The 19,410-nt window shown below is 44.9% G+C and overlaps 1 protein-coding gene across 1 annotated transcript in view; it reads left to right on the top strand.

The window, feature by feature from the left end:
* The window catches only part of PLPP3 (phospholipid phosphatase 3), a 124,302-nt gene that overhangs the window by 83,081 nt on the left and 21,811 nt on the right, over positions 1–19,410 (top strand). Inside the window, exons 3-4 of the mRNA XM_030206267.1 lie at positions 4,515–4,795; positions 5,900–5,957. Of these exons, the coding sequence (XP_030062127.1) occupies positions 4,515–4,795; positions 5,900–5,957 (339 nt within the window). The remainder of the gene's footprint in view (positions 1–4,514; positions 4,796–5,899; positions 5,958–19,410) is intronic.

Raw genomic sequence — 19,410 nt, 5'->3', positions numbered from 1 at the left:
GCCAGCTACCTTTTCCACTGTCATTAGAGGGAGTGCATCCACTTTCTGTTTCTCTTAGAGATTCCTGTTTTCAGTTTCGGTTTGGAAAATACTAAGTGTATAAAGAATGTACCCTGAATCAACCTTATATCCACATAAAGGGCTAGGTTCTCTCTTCTCCCCTCCCCCCCCCCCCCCCCCCCCCCCCGGTGTTTGCGGTATTCTATAAGCTGCACCTAAAGTTGGGTGTGGTTTATAGAATTAATGCTTAAGCAGCGAGCTTACACGTCAATTTAGGCACTGCCATTTTCACTGATTAAGGGGCCCTTTTACTAAGTCGCATAAGCGTCCTGTGCATGCCCAATGTGCGCCAAAATGGAGTTACCGCGAAGCTCCCGTGGTAATTTCATTTTTGGTGCCCGGCCGAAAAATAATTTTTATTTTCGGACGCACGCAAAGTGGCATTTGATGCATGTAGTTCATTACCGCCCGGTTACCACGTGAATATTTGCCGCTAAGCGGTCAATGGCTGGTGGTAAGGTCTCAGACCCAAAATGGACGCCCGGCAATTTTGATTTTGCCGCACGTCCATTTTCGGCAAAATTTTTTTTTTAAAAAGGCCTTTTTTTTTTTTACAGGCGTGCTGAAAATGGATCGGCGCACGCCCAAAACCTGCTCCTACACTACTGCAGGCTGTTTTTCAGTGCACCTTAGTAAAAGGATCCCAAAAATGTGGTGCAAATGCCTGACCTTAAAATTTTCGTTCGGAGCACCGTTATTCTAGAATTACGTGCATAACTCAGAACCATACCCCGATCTGCCTCAAAAACACCCGTGACCCTCCTACTTCCGCAACCTGCACCTAAATTTACACACGCAGGTCCCGATTAAATCTAATTAGTTCCAATAATTGCTTGTCAAAAAGCCAATTATTAGCACTGATTGGCTCATTATTCTATTAAATTGCGCTCTTAAATGGGGAACGTGCCTAAATTTGTGCACACAATTTTTGGTGACTTTTTAATAGAATCAGGGGAAAACCTCTTAAATAACATATCTAGAGCTGATTTACGTGTGTTAAACCATTTTTCTGCACATCACTCAAAGTTTTCATATAGTAACTTCGGAAATGAATTGAACATATCCAAAAACTGGCCAATAAAAAAAATGAACCAGAAGATTTTTCCCATCACATATAAGTCTGTTCTTCTCTGGCCATAAAATGTTCAGTGACTTTAAAATAATCTACTTGTAATACTACAAATGATCATCGTGAAACAGAAGGAAGGAAACGGACAATTCTGTGGTTATTGTTCAACCTCTGTTGGCCATGTCATTGTACATGGCACCGCTTGCCATTGTTCTCAGTAATAAATCAAGTTTCAACAAAGCTAAAAATCTGGTTTGTCAGTTTTCATTTTGGGAATAATTGGAAACCTCTAATCTAGATGGTTCAAACTATTCCTGTATGTAGCATCACTATACAAGTAGCTAGCCCTGATGAATGTGCAAGTAAAATATCCAAATATATGTATATCTTGTATGTACAATGCAGATAAGTGGCCTAGTGGTTAGGGTGGTGGACTTTGGTCCTGAGGAACTGAGTTCGATTCCCACTTCAGGGACAGGCAGCTCCTTGTGACTCTGGGCAAAGTCACTTAACCCTCCATTGCCCCATGTAAGCCACATTGAGCCTGCCAGGGTACAAATGTAACAAAAATAAAATAGATACTATTGGAGATTCTACATGGAATGTTGCTATTCCACTAGCAACATTCTATGTAGAAGGCTGTGCAGGCTTCTGTTTCTGTGAGTCTGACGTCCTGCACGTACGTGCAGGATATCAGACTCACAGAAGCAGAAGCCTGCGCGGCCACATTGGTGATCTGCAAGGGCTGACTTCTACATGGAATGTTGCTAGTGGAATAGCAACATTCCATGTAGAATCTCAAATAGTAGCAACAGTGGAGGAGTGGTCTAGTGGTTAGGGCGGTGGACTTTGGTCCTGGGGAACTGAGGAACTGAGTTCGATTCCCACTTCAGGCACAGGCAGCTCCTTGTGACTCTGGGCAAGTCACTTAACCCTCCATTGCCCCATGTAAGCCGCATTGAGCCTGCCATGAGTGGGAAAGCACAGGGTACAAATGTAACAAAAATAAAATAAATATCGTTATATGTGCAAGCTATACATTTGGCTTTGATGGCTAATTTATATTGTTTTTTTCCGTGCCTGAGACAAAGAAGTGATCTATGAGCCTGATATTCAAATGGATTTAACTAGGCAGGAGGGGCTTCAGCCCAGTTAACCACACTGAACAGGCTGGGAGAAAATATTCAGCAGCATTTCAGTGGGCAGTGCCCCTGAATATCTTCTCTGACCACCATGTAGCCCCACTAGGGTTACCCTATGCCTGGCTTTACCTGGATATGCCCTCTTTTTGAGGACACGGCCAGACAACAGGACGAGTTTTACCAGCCTGCCTGTTTGTCCGGATTTGCAGACGAACAGGCAGGCGGACGGGCAGGTGGGCGTCCTATCCTCTCCCTTCTTTTACCTTAGTGTGGTGGCTGGTGTTCTAGTGACCTCTTTGGGGTAGGAAAGAGCCCCTTCTTTCCTGCCCGGCGCATCTGCAGACTATCTTTCTCCTGGCGTTGATTCAAAATGGCTGCCGAGAGTTCAAACAGCGGCCTCACAAGACTTCTCCAGAGTGGGGTGCGGCAGGAGGTGGGGCATGGGTGAGACAGGGGGCAGGGTATGGATTCAGCAGGGGGTGGGGCATGTGTCCACTTTTTTTTCTTAGTGCAAATATGATAACCCTAAGCACTATGCTGAACTCAAACGCCACCCATGTGCTCACCCACAGTAAAAATACGCACCATGCAAACAACACATTTATATGTACTCTACTTGGGGTTTTCTAGGAGTTGTTTAAATATATGGAGTAGAGGAGTAGCCAGGTTCAGTACCCACTGCAGCTCCCTGTGACCCTGGGCAAGTCCCTAATCCTTAATCCTCTATTGTCCCATGTAAAATAAAAAATAAAAACCTAGGAACAGAAAGAAATACTTGTATAATTGTAAACCACTTGTACCACAGAAAGGCAGTATATCAAATCCCCTTTCCTATATAAGCAGCCACATACATGATTAAAATGATACCATTTACATCCGGCTTGTCTACCCTACAGCCCACGGGCCGGAACCCAGCCCACAGAAACTCAGGAATTCTCAGAACCTTCCCCACTGCAACTCAGCTCTCTGAAACCAGGCAGCAGTCTTTAAATTAAATGACCCCCTTAGTTTTCCCTGTTGGTGAATTTTCACAAACAGAAAACGAACAATAAAAAGTTGAGCCATACCTACATTTTGGCACAAGTAGGAATACAATAAAGTACATAGAAGCTGGAATTAAATAAGAGAATATCTTTAGTACAATTTGCAGAAAATCATACAATTTAGTTTAAAAGTTAATCAGAACGTCTTTTAATAAGGACAATACCATCGTTGTTCCGTGTCCAAAAAGATGACTGAAAATAAAGTTGAAATAACTTAATTCTCCATATCAGTAGTGTAGGTATGAGGGGACCTGGCCCCCCCCCCCCCAAATTTGATCCAGGGCCCCTGGTTTGACTGGCAGGGGTCCCCAACCCCTGCCAGCTGAAGCCTTTCTCCAGCACTGTTCTCTGCACATTGCCTGCCCTGCTTCCCCTTACATCACGTGCATGTTCAGCTTTAATGAAACTGAGCATGCGCGCTACATGAGGGGAAGCCAGCCAGCCAAGGTATGTGGGATTGTGGCAGGGCTGGAGTTGCGGCAGGGAGGTGGGCCAGACTGTGCCCCCCACCACTTTGGGCTCTGGACCCCCCCCCCCCAAACGTTGAGGTCTGGCTACACTCCTGCGCCATATACAACAATAACATAGTATACAGAAGGCTTTCTCTACTGTTATCATGAGTTGAAATGGCTTTTAGGTGAACAAAATATTCTAGAATTTATTCAGTATTTACTTACTTTAATATGACCATGAAATTGATGGAGGTTTCACGTTCCTTCAAAATGGACTTGTTTGTGTGAGATACTAAAAATGATATTCCCATGTCAGTACATAAGGACTTCAGAACTTCAGGAAATCACTAAAAACCAACCTCTTCAAAATGGCCTACCCCAATGACCCCACGTAAACCTCCCACCCAGCAACACAACAAGACTATAATCGTACTGGACAACACGCAATCTTCATCCCTTCCGACCCTCCAATTTTAACTTACACGATCACTATACAACCTTGTATCTGTTATCAACCGACTGGGCAAGCGCTGACGGTACTATGTAAGCCACATTGAAACTGCAAATAGGTGGGAAAATGTGGGGTACAAATGCAATAAATAAATAAATACGTTTCTTTCTGCAATCTTGTATTGTGTTCCTTAGCAAAGTTGATTGATTTTGGGCTCGCTGTAATGTCTGTTGCAAACTAGGGTCTTACAATTTATTAGAAACTGTTCTTCCTAAAGAGCTTTTTATGTTTCTTCAGATTATAATAGGTGAGTTCTACCGGATCCGCTTTATGAAGGAAAAATCCCATTCATTTATCCAGAACCCCTATATCTCAGCTCTCTACAAGCAAGCTGGCTGCTTCGTCTTTGGCTGTGCCATCAGCCAATCCTTCACGGATATTGCCAAAGTGTCTGTTGGCCGCCTACGTCCCCACTTCCTGGCAGTTTGTGACCCAGATTTCACCGAGATCAATTGCTCTGTGGGTTATGTGGAAGATTATGAGTGCAGAGGTCCGCCAAGCAAAGTCATGGAGGCCAGGTAAAAAAAATTAAACAATTGTTTGGGGACCAATATTCAGTGGGAGATAACTGTGTGGGAAAGGCTTGTACTGAGTGATTCCTGGATTTTCAGCATTCAGTAGCCAGAACGTGTCACTTGAAAATCTAGAGGGACTGCTATGGCACTCTCCAGTTAGTGCTGGAACAGTCTGGGGTGGAATCAGGGGGGGAGCTGGGAGTTATTCAGGCATCGCTGAGTTTCAATGGCTGTACCCAGGGCCAGCCCACGGCCAGATGCCACCTGAGGCGGAGCTAACATGCTGCCCCCTCCCGGGCCAAGATGCTGCTCCCCCTCCCTGGCCAGCTTTTACCTCATCATTCCTGCTATGGATTATTTCATCTGTTGGCACATGTGTCTGCATAGGCACCGACTCCATGGGTGCTGTGGGTGCTCGAGCACCCCCAATATTTTCACCCGCCGGAAGTCGAAACCAGAAGTTCCCTTCCCAGCCTGCCCGGTGCCCACCCTCTTCTCCCTCAACAGTCCTCCGCTGGTCCGCCCTCGCCTTCCTGCGTGCCGCCCAGAATTTTAAAAGTCATCTTACCTCAGGGTCCCGGCGGCAGCAGTGAAAGGCGAGCAGGCTCGGCGCTTCTCTCTCAGCTCTGGTCCTGCCCTTGTTTCCTGTTTCCGGAAGGGCGGGACCAGAGCTGAGAGAGACAGGAAGGCTGAAGCGTTGAGCCTGCTCGCCTTTCACTGCTGCTGCCGGGACTCAGAGGTAAGATGACTTTTAAAATTCTGGGCGGCACGCAGGAAGGCGAGGGCAGACCGACGGAGGACTGTTGTGGGAGGTCGGGCTGGGGTTGGGACTGGCACTGAGAAGGAGGGGGGCTGGAACTTGGAGGGAGGGAGTGAGGGGGGCCTGGAACTCAGAGGGAGTGAGGTGGGGGCTGGAACTCGGAGGGAGGGAAGGGGTCTGGAACTCGGAGGGACGGGAGGGGGGCCTGGAACTTGGAGGTGGGAGGAGGAGGGGGGAATGTACCACCTGTAAAAAAAAAAAAAAAAAAAAAATTCAGCACCCCCAATCATTTTGAAAACTTGGCTCCTATGTGTGAGTGATAATAGCTTCTTGATCCTCTTTCACAGAAAATCCTTCTTCTCCGGCCACGCCTCCTTCTCCATGTACACCATGCTGTATTTGGCGGTAAGTGGTTGACATTTATTATTGTATCATCTTTTTTGTACAGAAACTCAGTGGTGATCCATGTATCCAGACTTTAAATAACCTGCTAGAAGCATGTCTGTCCCCTTTACATTTTCTGGATAGAGGTACTTAGGAGACAATAATCAGAGCAGTTTCTGCGGGTGAACCTGCGTTTATCTGTAAAATCATGGGCTGATTATTGCTCTACTCTAGTATGAGTAAGTGGGTGGAGTCGGGTTGAGGGAGAGAAATGCCATACAGAGATCTCCTAATCAATCTTTATGAATCATTTTCGGCATCTGATTGTGTGCCTGGTACCGTGCAGACAGAAACATTTGCAGGTATTTTTTTTACCCCCATCCCATGCACCGGACACATTTTTTGCCCTGCACTTTAAGAAGAGTGGTTGACAAGTCTAATGATGTCATTTGAACATCAAACAAAAGATACAAGATATCCTATATAATAAAACGCACCTCCAATATTCTGAAGCTGACTGCATGGCTGAGGCATTCCTGCTCTCTGTATCCATCTCCTGAATTGACATCACTTACTTCCGGGTTCATCACAAGCAGAAGTGACCAACCACACGAGGTTTCTCGGCTTCAGAATGTTGGAGGTGCATTCTATTAAATAGGATTGGTCAATTCCTTGAAGCACAGCCAGAGCTTGGCGTCCTGCACAGTAACGCTGAGACACCAGAGAGAGAGGGGGGGTGGGGGCTGACACCAGAGAGGGGAGGGAGGTATCTCTGTCACACACACACACTCTCTCTCTCTCACTCTCAATGTCTTTCTCTCACTCTCACACACTGTCTCTCACACACTCTGTCTCACACTGTATCACATTCACTCTCTATGTGTCACACAGTCACTCACACACTCTCTTGGTCTCATACACTCAGTCTCACAGAGAGTCTGTCTCACACACACTCTCTCTCTCGCACACACTGTATCTGTGTGAAACACTCTCTCACACTGTCTCTCATACGCATTTGCACACACTCGCATTCTCACACACACACACACACTCTCTCTCTCACAGACACACTCGCACCCAGACTCACTCTCTCTCTCTCACACACACACACTCGCACATTCACTCTCTCTCTCTCTCACACACAGTCACTCTCAAATACACTCTCTCAAACATACACACTCCGAGGAAAACCTTGCTAGCACCCGTTTCATTTGTGTCAGAAACGAGCCTTTTTTTTACTAGTAATTGTATAATGGTTCTTCCTGAATACTAAGTTATGAGTATCATATGGATTTGGTGTGGCTGTTCATTTACTGCACAGTCAGCTATGTTGATGTGCTGCCTCATAATTCTGTACCTCTTTGTTGTAAGAAGTAACTCGCTTGTATCCAAGGTTTTCATTCATTGCAATGCAAAGTACTGTGATACCTGTGGAGAGCTGTGGTATATAAAAACAAGAAAAGCTATTTAGAGTAGTGACTGGATTCAGGATACACTCCTTATTAGAGCACTCTGGTGACAGGCTTATTAGGAAGCTCATACAACAGCACAGTGAAAACCTATGAGTTCTTGAAATGTGTTAAGTACAAAAAAAAAATTAAACCATACAGGTCTATAGCACTGTGGAGCCTTTTGACTAAGTTGTGGTGAAATCTGGACTTGGTGCATTCTAACGCAGGACTTTCCCACAAACTAAGCCCAGATTTACCGCGGCATTAAAATCGAGCATTTTATCTCTTTTTCTTTTTGCAGGTCATGTGCTAATGTTTCAAATTGGTGCACAGCAGGGGCGTAGCCAGATTTTGGTGGGGGGGGGTCCAAATCCCGAGGTGAGGGGGCACATTTTAACCTCCCCCCCCCCGGTGCTGCCGACACCCCCCCGCCACCATTGCCGACTCCCCCGCCGCCGCCAGCACCACCACAAACAACTTTGACCCCCCCCCCTCTGCCGACGACCCTCTTGACCCCCACCCACCCGTCCCCTCCGTCACCTATCTTTGCTGGCGGGGGACCCCAACCCCTGCCATCCGAAGTCTTCTTCCTTCGTTTGGTTTCCGAGTCTGACGTCGTGCAGGACTTCAGACTCGGAAACCAAACGAAGGAAGAAGACTTCGGCTGGCAGGGGTTGGGGTCCCCCGCCAGCAAAGGTAGCAGACGGCGACGGCGGGTTGGCGGCGGGAGGGGGGTTGAGAGGATCGTCGGCAGGGTGTCCAGGGCCAAATCTACAGGGGCCCAGGCCCCCGTGGCCCCATAGTAGCTATGCCACTGGTGCACAGCACCTGCAAAAAAAAAAATAACGAGGGACCATTTATCACCCACTCTTCACCCATGACAGACCTCCTCTAAAATAATATTAAAAAAAAATAGTTAATGCATGTTTAGCATGTACAAACAGGCAAAATATCTCAAAAACCTTTGGGGTCCCTTTACTAAGGTGCGGTAAATGGGGGCCTGTGCTAGCATCAGTGTATGTTTCTAATGCACGCTGAGGCCCCCCTTTTACCGCAGCAGATAAAATGCTGGCCACTTAGCGCCCAGCCATTTCGGTGGGGAGCCCATACCGCCACCCATTGAGATGGCGGTAAGGGCTCCTGAGCTAACCCGGTGCTACAAAAATCTCAAAAAAATGACTGCAGCGTCAGAAATGGCACGCTGGCTTTGGGAACTAGCATGCGCCAACCCTTTAGTAGAAGGGCCCCATTTGTGGTAGCGTGTTTTACTAAAGCTAATTAAACGTGTAATTAAACTCTGGAATTCGTTGCCAGAGAATGTGGCAAAGGCAGTTAGCTTAGCGGAGTTTAAAAAAGGTTTGGATGGCTTCCTAAAGGAAAAGTCCATAGACCGTTATTAAATGGACTTGGGGAAAATCCACTATTTCTGGAATAAGCAGTATAAAATGTTTTGTACATTTTGAGGATCTTGCCAGGTATTTGTGACCTGGATTGCACTGTTGGAAGCAGGATGCTGGGCTTGATGTACCTTTGGTCTTTCCCAGTATGGCAATACTTACGTACTTATGTACTCATGGTATAAACACTTGTGCATGCTTACTGTAACTTAAAAGTGCTTACAGCGGCCCGCACTCAGGCATCCCATGGTAAATCTGCATTAATCAGTTAGCTACATTGCCATGCACTAACTGGGGGTTAGTGCTTGAACCCTTACCACCTACAAAATAGATGTTGGTGAGGGCACATGTGATAATTTTTAATAATGGTTTCATGCTAATAGCTTTAAAACAAATGGACTCAACCACTAAATCAAAGAAAGTAATTTCAATACCTGTTCAGTGGGTGTTACACCGTGGTGCTCACTAATTATTGTAATTAAAGGAGGAAAACCTCTGTTTGTCCTCGGTCACTACTGCAGTGTCATGTGACTCTCAAGGACTGAATTCTTCATCGGCTCAAAACCTCCATTTTATTGTTGAATTTTTTATATAGATATATTTGTTTTTAGGTATATCAATTTTTCATTGCTTATAGCAACATTAACACGTGGCCATTAATTCGGAAATGGAAAATCTGCTATAGCGTGTGGGGAAAGACCCATTTAAGGGTGCGCTAAGGCCACTTTCTACTGTAGCTTTGTAAAAGGACCCTGAAGTGTATGTTATGGACTAGCATCCTTTAGTCAAAGGGCCCCTATATCAAGATGGGATTCCAAATCATTTTTTTCCACTTGGGGCCCTGTTTACTAAGCCATGCTGTAGGTGTGCAAAATTAGCACATGCTAACAATAGACACCAATAGGAATATAATGGGTGTCTATCATTAGCACACACGAAAATGTTTGCACGCCTACAGTGTGGCTTAGTAAACAGGGCCAAAGTACACAACAGGAGAAATACCTCTACAATGAGGGAACACAGTAGTCAAATGTAGAGGTTGACAAAGGACGAATCAACACAGGAGATGTAAATCCAACAGTCTTTATTAATATCCTAAAAAGGTGGACCCGACACGGGCCGTGTTTCGACGCACGCAAGCGTCTGCATCAGGGGTTCAAACAGTAAGCTCTAAAACGGAGCACAGGATCGCAGTCCTGCTGAAGTTTAGAACTGTAGATCTTAAACAAATACTGTTATAATCAAAACAAACTGACTAGCTCCGACAGTGACTGTGCTCCGTTTTAGAGCTTACTGTTTGAACCCCTGATGCAGACGCTTGCGTGCGTCGAAACACGGCCCGTGTCGGGTCCACCTTTTTAGGATATTAATAAAGACTGTTGGATTTACATCTCCTGTGTTGATTCATCCTTTGTCGGCCTCTACTTTTGACTACTTAGTAAACAGGGCCCCTGGTCTTTCTTCTCGAAAAGGTATTTCCAGCAATTTTAAAAAGGAAAGTACAGAAGCATTTTCATTTTGAAAACTGCCCTCCTGAAAATCACTTGCAACATGTTTTTTGTGGGTAGAATGTTGCATACATTTATTCCTGCTCCCAAGCAAGCATAACGGGGTACATGTACCTGCAATTGTGGCAGATTTGGTGAGGCTATTTTATAAAGATTTACACTCAGATCTTTATAGAATAGCGCGTAGCAAGCTGCGTGCGCAAATACAAATTGTTGCCAATTAACACCAATAATTGTTAGCCCCCAATTATTGGTGCTGATTGGCTTATTAGCCAATTTAGTTACGCTTGTATCTCGGAATAGAACGCAAATTTGCGTGTGGAAATTTGCATGCTATTTCTAGAATCTGGGGGGTTTTGTTAGGGGATGAGAATTAGGTGGGGCACGGGCGGAGAATGGGCATGGATAGCATACTCTAGTTGGCGTGGAAAATATACCCCATGCTGTCGAATGTGCTGTTAGTGTGGGATCCCTTCGTGCCTCCTAAGTGTCTGCACCGTTTATAAGCAGTGTTAACACACGATAATTGAAGAAGATGGGCTGGGCGTGCCCCAAACCATTAGTGCGCAGCCTTTGAACTCAAGGTACGTTCATTTTCACTGTTAATGAATGATACGTACAAAAAACTTAGCGCACATGACTAGAAGGCCCCCTTAGCGTAAAATATATCTCTGCTTTAGATTGAACTGAGGCTGAGAGGCTGGCAAATAATTATTTTTAGGAATTTGGCAGAGGCCAAGAGAACTCAGATTCCTTTCTCAGAGATTCTCCAACACTCCTTTTAAGCCGTCAGATTGACAGTATAGCCATTCCAGCTCCATTTTAGCAAATAAATTACGTTAAACATTTGGATCTCTATCCCAAGTGTGTGTTTTCTTTATAGACTTGATTCTCTGTATATATATATATATATATATATATATATATATATATATATATATATATATATATATTCTCAAAAGAATTTTGTCACTGGCATAGCATAGAAATGTTGGAAACTAAAGTTTTTCAAATGGAAATGTATGGATCTCTTTGATACGTTGTGACTTGATGGATATAAACATTAAAAAAATATATATATTGCCCAGATACTTCTTGCCCCTAGGATTGTTGACTGTGGGTGTCTCTGCTTCAGCACCAAGCTTTCTGACGTTGCCAATACGTTTTAAACATTGCTGCTGACCTGGTGCCTTCGGGGATACCCAGGCACCATCTTTATTGTTCATGCTCTATCTGATACAACACCTACCCTTCCTGCCCTGGTTGTCAGGCCCACATTTCAGCGTTCTGTACAGTTTGAGAACTGGACAGCAAATGCTAGCATTCTCATGGTAATCTAAGACCAGCTACGAAAAGCCTGTGCTTTGCTTCTATTCAAATGTTTGTATATTTGTACGGAAGTTAATCTCCAGTGATCGGATCTGAGTCCCGGGCTCTGTAGTTTATTTTTCTTGAAACCCTGGCGTGTGCATGGCAGCTGCAGTGTTGCTGGAGTGATTCTGATCGGTCTTAGTTCCAGGCTTTTCAACAGGATTTGATTTTTATCGTTTTATCTTTCTGCTTTCTCCTTTTGCCGACATCATGGAAACATTTTGACTTCGACGCCCTGCCCCCCTATCCCCTATCCTTCTCTTTGAGTTGTTTCCTCGTCATCCTCTCATCGGCTACCGTCCCGCAGCATACACTCATTCACCAGTTCGTTAATGCTTTCTGGGGAGAATACAGCAAGCTTGCCTCAACTGAGGTGCTGGATTTGAAACACAAGATCAGAAAACATCCTTAAACCAGGCCTCTTGTGACGTAGGTGCCCTTCTGAGCAGCTCGTTATTAGCACACCAGTACCAATTCAATTAAACAGTAGAAACAGGCGATTCAGAAATGAGCAAACCTGAAAGCCTAGCAGTTATTTATTTTAAAGCATTTATATTCCGCTCATTCCACTGTTCGCGGCAAACTACAATCAAACATACACAAGAAAAACAACATAAAATATTAAATGAAATGAGAGCTTTATCTATACTTCACAGCCAGGGTCATATTAAATCTGTCTAGGCTAAATTAAGTAAGCTCAGGTCTTGAGATGTTTTTTTTAAATTGCAGTAGTGAGTCAATTTTGCATCGATCTAGAGATAAACGAATTCCATCGTTTTGGATCAATAATTTGAAAGGTGGATAAGTGAAGGCCATGAAGACTCACTGTTCAAAAATTGGGAACTTCAAGGAAGTATTTATCCGTTGACCAGAGATTTTTCATATGCCTTTACAATTAAGGGATGCAGGGCATCGTTTATTAAGGCGGGCTCACGTTTTTAGCGTGCGCTAAAATTGGGCGCACGCTAAATGTTAGAGATGCCCATAGGAATGCATTGGCGTCTCTAACATTTAGTGCGCGCTAAAAACGTGAGCGCGCCTTAGTAAAAGGGGGTCGCAGTTAGCCATGTAGGGGGTCTTTTACTGCGGTAGCATTTTTGGCTTGTGGTAGAAATCAGCCGGCAGTAAACGCTGAGACACCCATTTTATTCCTGCAGGCATCTCGTTGTTTACCGTCGGCTGATTTCTACCGCAAGCCGAAAACACTACCGCGGCTTAGTAAAAGACCCAACTCTAGGGATGGACTGATCGACTCTTATTTATTTGGATTTTGCTCACAGATATTTTGGGATGTCCGCCCCCTGAAGAGGCATGTCCAATTCGGCCAAACACCAGCCGATGGTGTTAGAAGAGCCTCAGCCTGTGCTAGTGTCATCATGGGGGAACCCTCCTAGCCACTGCTTTGGAAGGGGGTCCCAGCCCTTTACTGGGGAGAATAGCCGGCTCCCTATGCCTAAGGGTGGCCGAGGTGGTGGATCTCCCAGTGCATATCTCAGCCAGTTACAAGCTACTTTTAAACTGAGTATGCAATTTCCAAATTTCAAAAGAATAAATGTTAATAAAGTTGTACACTGAGAAAAAAAGTGGAAATGCAGAAATGCCCGGACAGGCTCGCAAGTCATCCAGATGGCTGAACATTTATTTTGTGGTGTATCTTGATTGTATTTATTTATTTAGATTTTTGCTCACACCTTTTTCAGTAGTAGCTCAAGGTGAGTTACATTCAGGTACTCTGGATATTTCTCTGTCCCAGGAGGGCTCACAATCTAAGTTTGTACCTGAGGCAATGGTGGGTTAAGTGACTTGCCCAAGATCACAAGGAGCATCAGTGGGATTTGAACCGGCCACCTCTAGACTGCAAGACCGGTGCTCTAACCACTAATCGAACGCTTATCCCAGTAAAGCATAATTTTCAGTTAGTTTATCTTGAGGCCCATTTATCAAAGTGTGCTAAAGTTTTGCACCTGATGTGTATTAACTACACAGTCTTTGTGGTAACCCTTGAAAAAATGTTCCCAGCGCTTTTGGGAAGGCAGTTGTGCAGTTAATAAAGAGCAAAGTGTATTATCATGTATTAACGCAGGCCAGCGATTAAATAGGTAGCAGGTCACATGCTGGACAATCTAGCTATCTTCAGAGATGCCACTTTGAGCAGATTAGTATCCACTGAGCACAACATAGTAACATAGTAAATGACGGCAGAAAAAGACCTGCATGGTCCATCCAGTCTGCCCAACAAGATAAACTCATATGTGCTACTTTTTGTGTATACCCTACTTTGATTTGTACCTGTCCTCTTCAGGGCACAGACCGTATAAGTCTGCCCAGCACTATCCCCGCCTCCCGCCACCGGCTCTGCCACCCAATCTCGGCTAAGCTCCTGAGGATCCATTCCTTCTGAACAGGATTCAATTTATGTTTATCCCACGCGTGTTTGAATTCTGTTACCGTTTTCATTTCCACCACCTCCCGCGGGAGGGCATTCCAAGCATCCACTACTCTCTCCGTGAAGAAATACTTCCTGACATTTTTCTTGAGTCTGCCCCCCTTCACTCATTTCATGTCCTCTCGTTCTACCGCCTTCGCACCTCCGGAAAAGGTTCATTTGCGGATTAATACTTTTCAAATATTTGGTTATTGCCCAAAACCTTGGCCAGGTAAGGTGGTCCTACTCCCACCAAGGCTTTTAAAGCTCAGTGGACACATCTAAAATTTGTTCCTCTGAATTACCAGAAACCAGTGCAAGGACTTAAGAACAGGAGAGACCAGGTGGGATGCACAGATCATTTCTCTGCAGGAAGGAGGAGATGCTTCAGGAGTTATTAACCTGTCAGCCCTCTTTCTTAAGAAAAAAATGTTAATAACTTCAGGCAGACTGTGTTTGCAGTCTTACATCTTCTACTAACCGCTTCCATTTTTGTGTTTCAAAGACCCTACATAAGAACATAATTGTTGCCATACTGGGACGAACCGAAGGGCCATCAAGCCCAGCATCCTGTTTCCAACAGTGGCCAATCCAATTACCTGGCAAGATCCCAAAATAGTACAATATAATTTATGCTGCTTATCCTAGAAATAAGCAGTGGATTTTCCCCAATTCCATCTTAATAATGGCTTATGGACAGTGGCGTAGGAAGGTGGGGCGGTCTGCCCCGGGTGCACGCCGCTGGGGGGTGTCGGCGCCTCGCTGGTTCCTTGCTCTCTCTGCCCCGGAACAGGTTACTTCCTGTTCCGGGGCAGAGAGAGCAAGGAACCAGCGAGGCGCCGACACCCCCCCCAGCGGCGTGCGTGGATTGGCTCTTCCGCCCGCCCCTCACCGCCTTCCAGGTATGTTCTTGCGGGGGGGGGGGGGGGTGCGTCGCGCTGCACCCGGGGGGGGGTGCGCGCGCAGCGGCGACCCGCCCCGGGTGTCAGCTGCCCTCGCAACGCCACTGCGTATGGACTTTTCTTTTAGGAAGCTTTCCAAACCTTTTTGAAACCCTACTAAGCTAATTGGTTTTACTACATTCTCCGGTCATGAATTCCAGAGTTTAATTACACGTTGAGTGAAGAAATATTTTCTCCAATTTGTTTTAAATTTACTACTTAGTCCCCTTAGTCCTAATACTTCTAGAAAGAGTAAACAAGCAATTCACATCTACATGTTTCATGCCGCTCATTATTTTATAGACCTCTATCATATCTTCCCTTAGCCGTCTTTTCTCCGAGCTGAAGAGCGCTAGCCGCTTTAGCCTTTCCTCATAGGGAAATCGTCCCATCCCCTTTATCATTTTCGTCGCCCTTCTCTGCACCTTTTCTAATTCCACCATATCTTTTTTTGAGATGCGGCGACCAGAACTGAACACAATATTCGAGGTGCGGTCGTACTATGGAACGATACAAAGGCATTATAACGTCCTCATTTTTGTTTTCCATTCCTTTCCTAATAATACCTAACATTCTATTTGCTTTCTTAGCCACCGCTGCACATTGAGTAGAGGGTTTCAATAAACTCCCTCAGATTGAACACTAGCTAACTTATAACCCAACATTATTCACATTTGAGGGGGGTCATACTTTCCTTTCTCATCCTTTGAAGGTGTATGACAAAATATTTTGAATGCTGTTTCAGCTCTGCCAGGTTTCTGAGCCAGAGGCCTACTAGAAAAAAGGTGGAGTAGAATTTAGGGAATCTACATGTAGGTTTCTCCCTGCAGAAAATAAAATGATTACTGGCAGAGGCCACATGTGACGTTGGCCTTCCTCTTACCAGACACACACTGCTTTATTTGATAGGGTTTCATCAGAAAGCAAATTAGGCCTTAAACTGTTGTTGTACAATTTCTCTGCATGTTCAGTCATAACTGGAGTTTTATTACCTAAGGCTATTGCTTCAGTGATTGTGAGAATGTGTTTCTCAAGCATTTGTCCTTCACATGCTCTTTCCACCATCACATTTCCATTTGTCTGTAGATAGCAGCACACAGCTATCTGACGTGCAAACCTTTTCTCAGACAGCTCCAGGCCCGCTCCTCTTCCTTCCTTGCTCACAGGAAGGCCGCTGTCTGTCAAAGCGTCCCATCTTGCTTCCCCCCCTAAACGTTCTCAGTTGGCTGTGCTTTAGACAGTTTTGATTTGTGAACAGACTGCTGTAGTTTTCCTCTTACTTCTTCTCTTTCAGTCCTGTTTCCCACAGGAACCTGGGAAGTGGGTTGTGTCCGAGGTTTCGCCGGAAACAAATCCCAGATAAGTGTCAGTGGACAATGCCCGTCTGACGTCACTTCAGCAGTTCGAGCCCTTAATCTTTACATTGACTTATGCCATTTTTTTTTGCCCACTTTCTTGACTGAGGCCGATATCGCCTTAGTATTAATTTCTCATGTTGTGCTTTTCCAGGTTTTCCTGTATCGATGTTCTCAATAGGTACTGCCACTCCAATATCACTATTTATGCCTGGTCTGTGTCTCTATTCCTAATCAAGTTACACCCTAGAGTGATAATTTTATAGAACATTTTCTGTGCCGGGAGGTCAGCTGTGTGATGATGTCTAAATAATGCGATGCGCGGTGACCGTCTGTGCTCCGATATATATGTGTAAGAGAGAAAGTCCCGTCACTGCACATCGTATTAATTAGACGTCCTAACACAGCTGACCTCTGGCTCTGTGCACCGAAACACAATGGCCCGTGTCGGGTCATTTATAGAAGATTGACGTTTTGAGCTATAGAATTAAAGGAATTGTGTGGAGGAGTGGCCTAGTGGTTAGGGTGGTGGACTTTGGTCCTGAGGAACTGAGTTTGATTCCCACTTCAGGCACAGGCAGCTCCTTGTGACTCTGGGCAAGTCACTTAACCCTCCATTGACCCATGTAAGCCGCAATGAGCCTGCCATGAGTGGGAAAGCGCGGGGTACAAATGTAACAAAAATAAAATAGATACTATTGGAGATTCTACATGGAATGTTGCTACTATTGGAGACTCTACATGGAATGTTGCTATTCCACTAGCAACATTCCATGTAGAAGGCTGCGCAGGCTTCTGTTTCTGTGAGTCTGACGTCCTGCACGTACGTGCAGGACGTCAGACTCACAGAAGCAGAAGCCTGCGCGGCCACCACATTGGTGATCTGCAAGGGCCGACTTCTACATGGAATGTTGCTAGTGGAATAGCTCAAATAGTAGCAACCGTGGAGGAGTGGTTAGGGTGATGGACTTTGGTCCTGGGGAACTGAGGAACTGAGTTCGATTCCCACTTCAGGCACAGGCAGCTCCTTGTGACTCTGGGCAAGTCACTTAACCCTCCTTTGCCCCATGTAAGCCGCATTGAGCCTGCCATGAGTGGGAAAGCACAGGGTACAAATGTAACAAAAATAAAATAGATACTATTGGAGATTCTACATGGAGTGTTGCTACTATTGAGATTCTACATGGAATGTTGCTACTATTGGAGATTCTACATGGAATGTTGCTATTCCACTAGCAACATTCCATGTAGAAGGCAGCTGCGCAGGCTTCTGTTTCTGTGAGTCTGACGTCCTGCACAGAAGCAGAAGCCTGCGCGGCCACATTGCTGAACTGGGTTCGATTCCCACTGCAGGCACAGGCAGCTCCTTGTGACTCTGGGCAAGTCACTTAACCCTCCATTGCCCCATGTAAGCTGCATTGAGCCTGCCATGAGTGGGAAAGCGCGGGGTACAAATGTAACAAAAGAAAAATATTGAGGGCTCTTGGTGCTTTTTTGTTTTTGCTATAAAATTATCTCCCACATTTCTAGGGTGACAGCAAGTGAGATATATTTAGTTAAGTTTGAACACAGTCACAAAAGAGGGGGTAAAAACAGCATACAAGCATAAACAGAAAGAAAGCAACACTGGGCCTTCAGGATAGAGATAACGGTCGTCCTTAAATTTGAAAATGACCTGACAAGGGCCGTGTTTTGGTGTACAAATGCCTGCCTCAGGGGTCAGAATGGTTCTTATGGGTGTAACATGGAACAATGGAATAACCAAGCAATCAGGGCATATAGCTCACTACGTTGTGATTGTCTGTTTAATCAAACAGTACGCCGTCTGTAAAAAAAATAAAAAAAAACGCCAAAAGTTTGAACACTCGTATCCATGAACGCTTAATATTTCTTTTATTGATGCTCTCATTAACTGGGAACGGGGTTTTTCACTCAAATACAACCACTCAGCTTGTAAAAATCTAATTCTTTATAGCAGGAATGCCCTTTACAGCGAAACTAAAATCTGCTTTGGCCATTGGTCAGGAGGGAAAACAACGAATGTCAGGCGATTTTCAGAGAGATTTAGCCAGTGAAATTGGTCGTCTGCAAATTTCTTCCTTCGGCCCGGGTAAAATTACACAGTCATCCAAAGCGAATTATTAGGAGGCGCTCCTCAAGGTGTGTCGCTTTCATGGGCAGTAAATTACGCATGTAGATGGTATTTGAAATTTATGTGCAGTATTTTCTGATGACATTTCAGCTGTCCGAAAAGCAGCTGCTAAGCACCTGCGGGCAGCTTTTAAAAGAAAAGTGCATTTAAAAATTAGATATAGGGTTTGCAAAGTACCTGTGAACTTTGCACCTAGGAGAGGAGTTTGAAAATTTCCCCAAAAGGAATACCTGCCAGGATCATTCATTTAAGGGGGCCTTAAAATCAGTTGTGCCTAACACAGCTTAAAATGGCATACCACAGGACCCACTCAGGTACATAAGTATTGCCATACTTGGACAGACCAAAGGTCCATCAATCAAGCCCAGTATCCTGTTTCCAACAGTGGCCAATCCAGGTCACAAATACCTGGCAAGATCCCAAAAAAGTACAAAACATTTTATGCTGCTTATCCCAGAAATGAGCAGTGAATTTTCCCCAAGTGCATTTTAATATGATCTATGGACTTTTCCTTTAAGAAACCGCTGAAACCTTTTTTAAACCCCGCTAAGCTAACCACCTTTACCACATTGAGTGAAGAAAGTTTTTCTCCGATTCATTTTAAATTTACTACTTTGTAGTTTCATCGCATGCCCCCTAGTCCTAGTATTTTTGGAAAGCGTAAACAGACGCTTCACATCTACCCCTTGCACCCCACTCATTATTTTATAGACCTCTATCATATCTCCCCATAGCCATCTTTTCTCCAAGCTGAACAGCCCTAGTCGCTTCAACCTTTCCTCATAGGGAAGTCGTCCCATCCCCTTTATCATTTTCGTCGCTCTTCTCTGCGCCTTTTCTAATTCCACTTTATCTTTTTTGAGATGTCTTGCAG

This window comes from Microcaecilia unicolor, chromosome 6, assembly GCF_901765095.1.
Source record: "Microcaecilia unicolor chromosome 6, aMicUni1.1, whole genome shotgun sequence".
In the NCBI taxonomy this organism is placed as follows: Eukaryota; Metazoa; Chordata; class Amphibia; order Gymnophiona; family Siphonopidae; genus Microcaecilia; species Microcaecilia unicolor.
The sequence above is the reverse complement of the archived record's forward strand: the minus strand, read 5'-3'. Positions and strand labels throughout refer to the sequence as shown.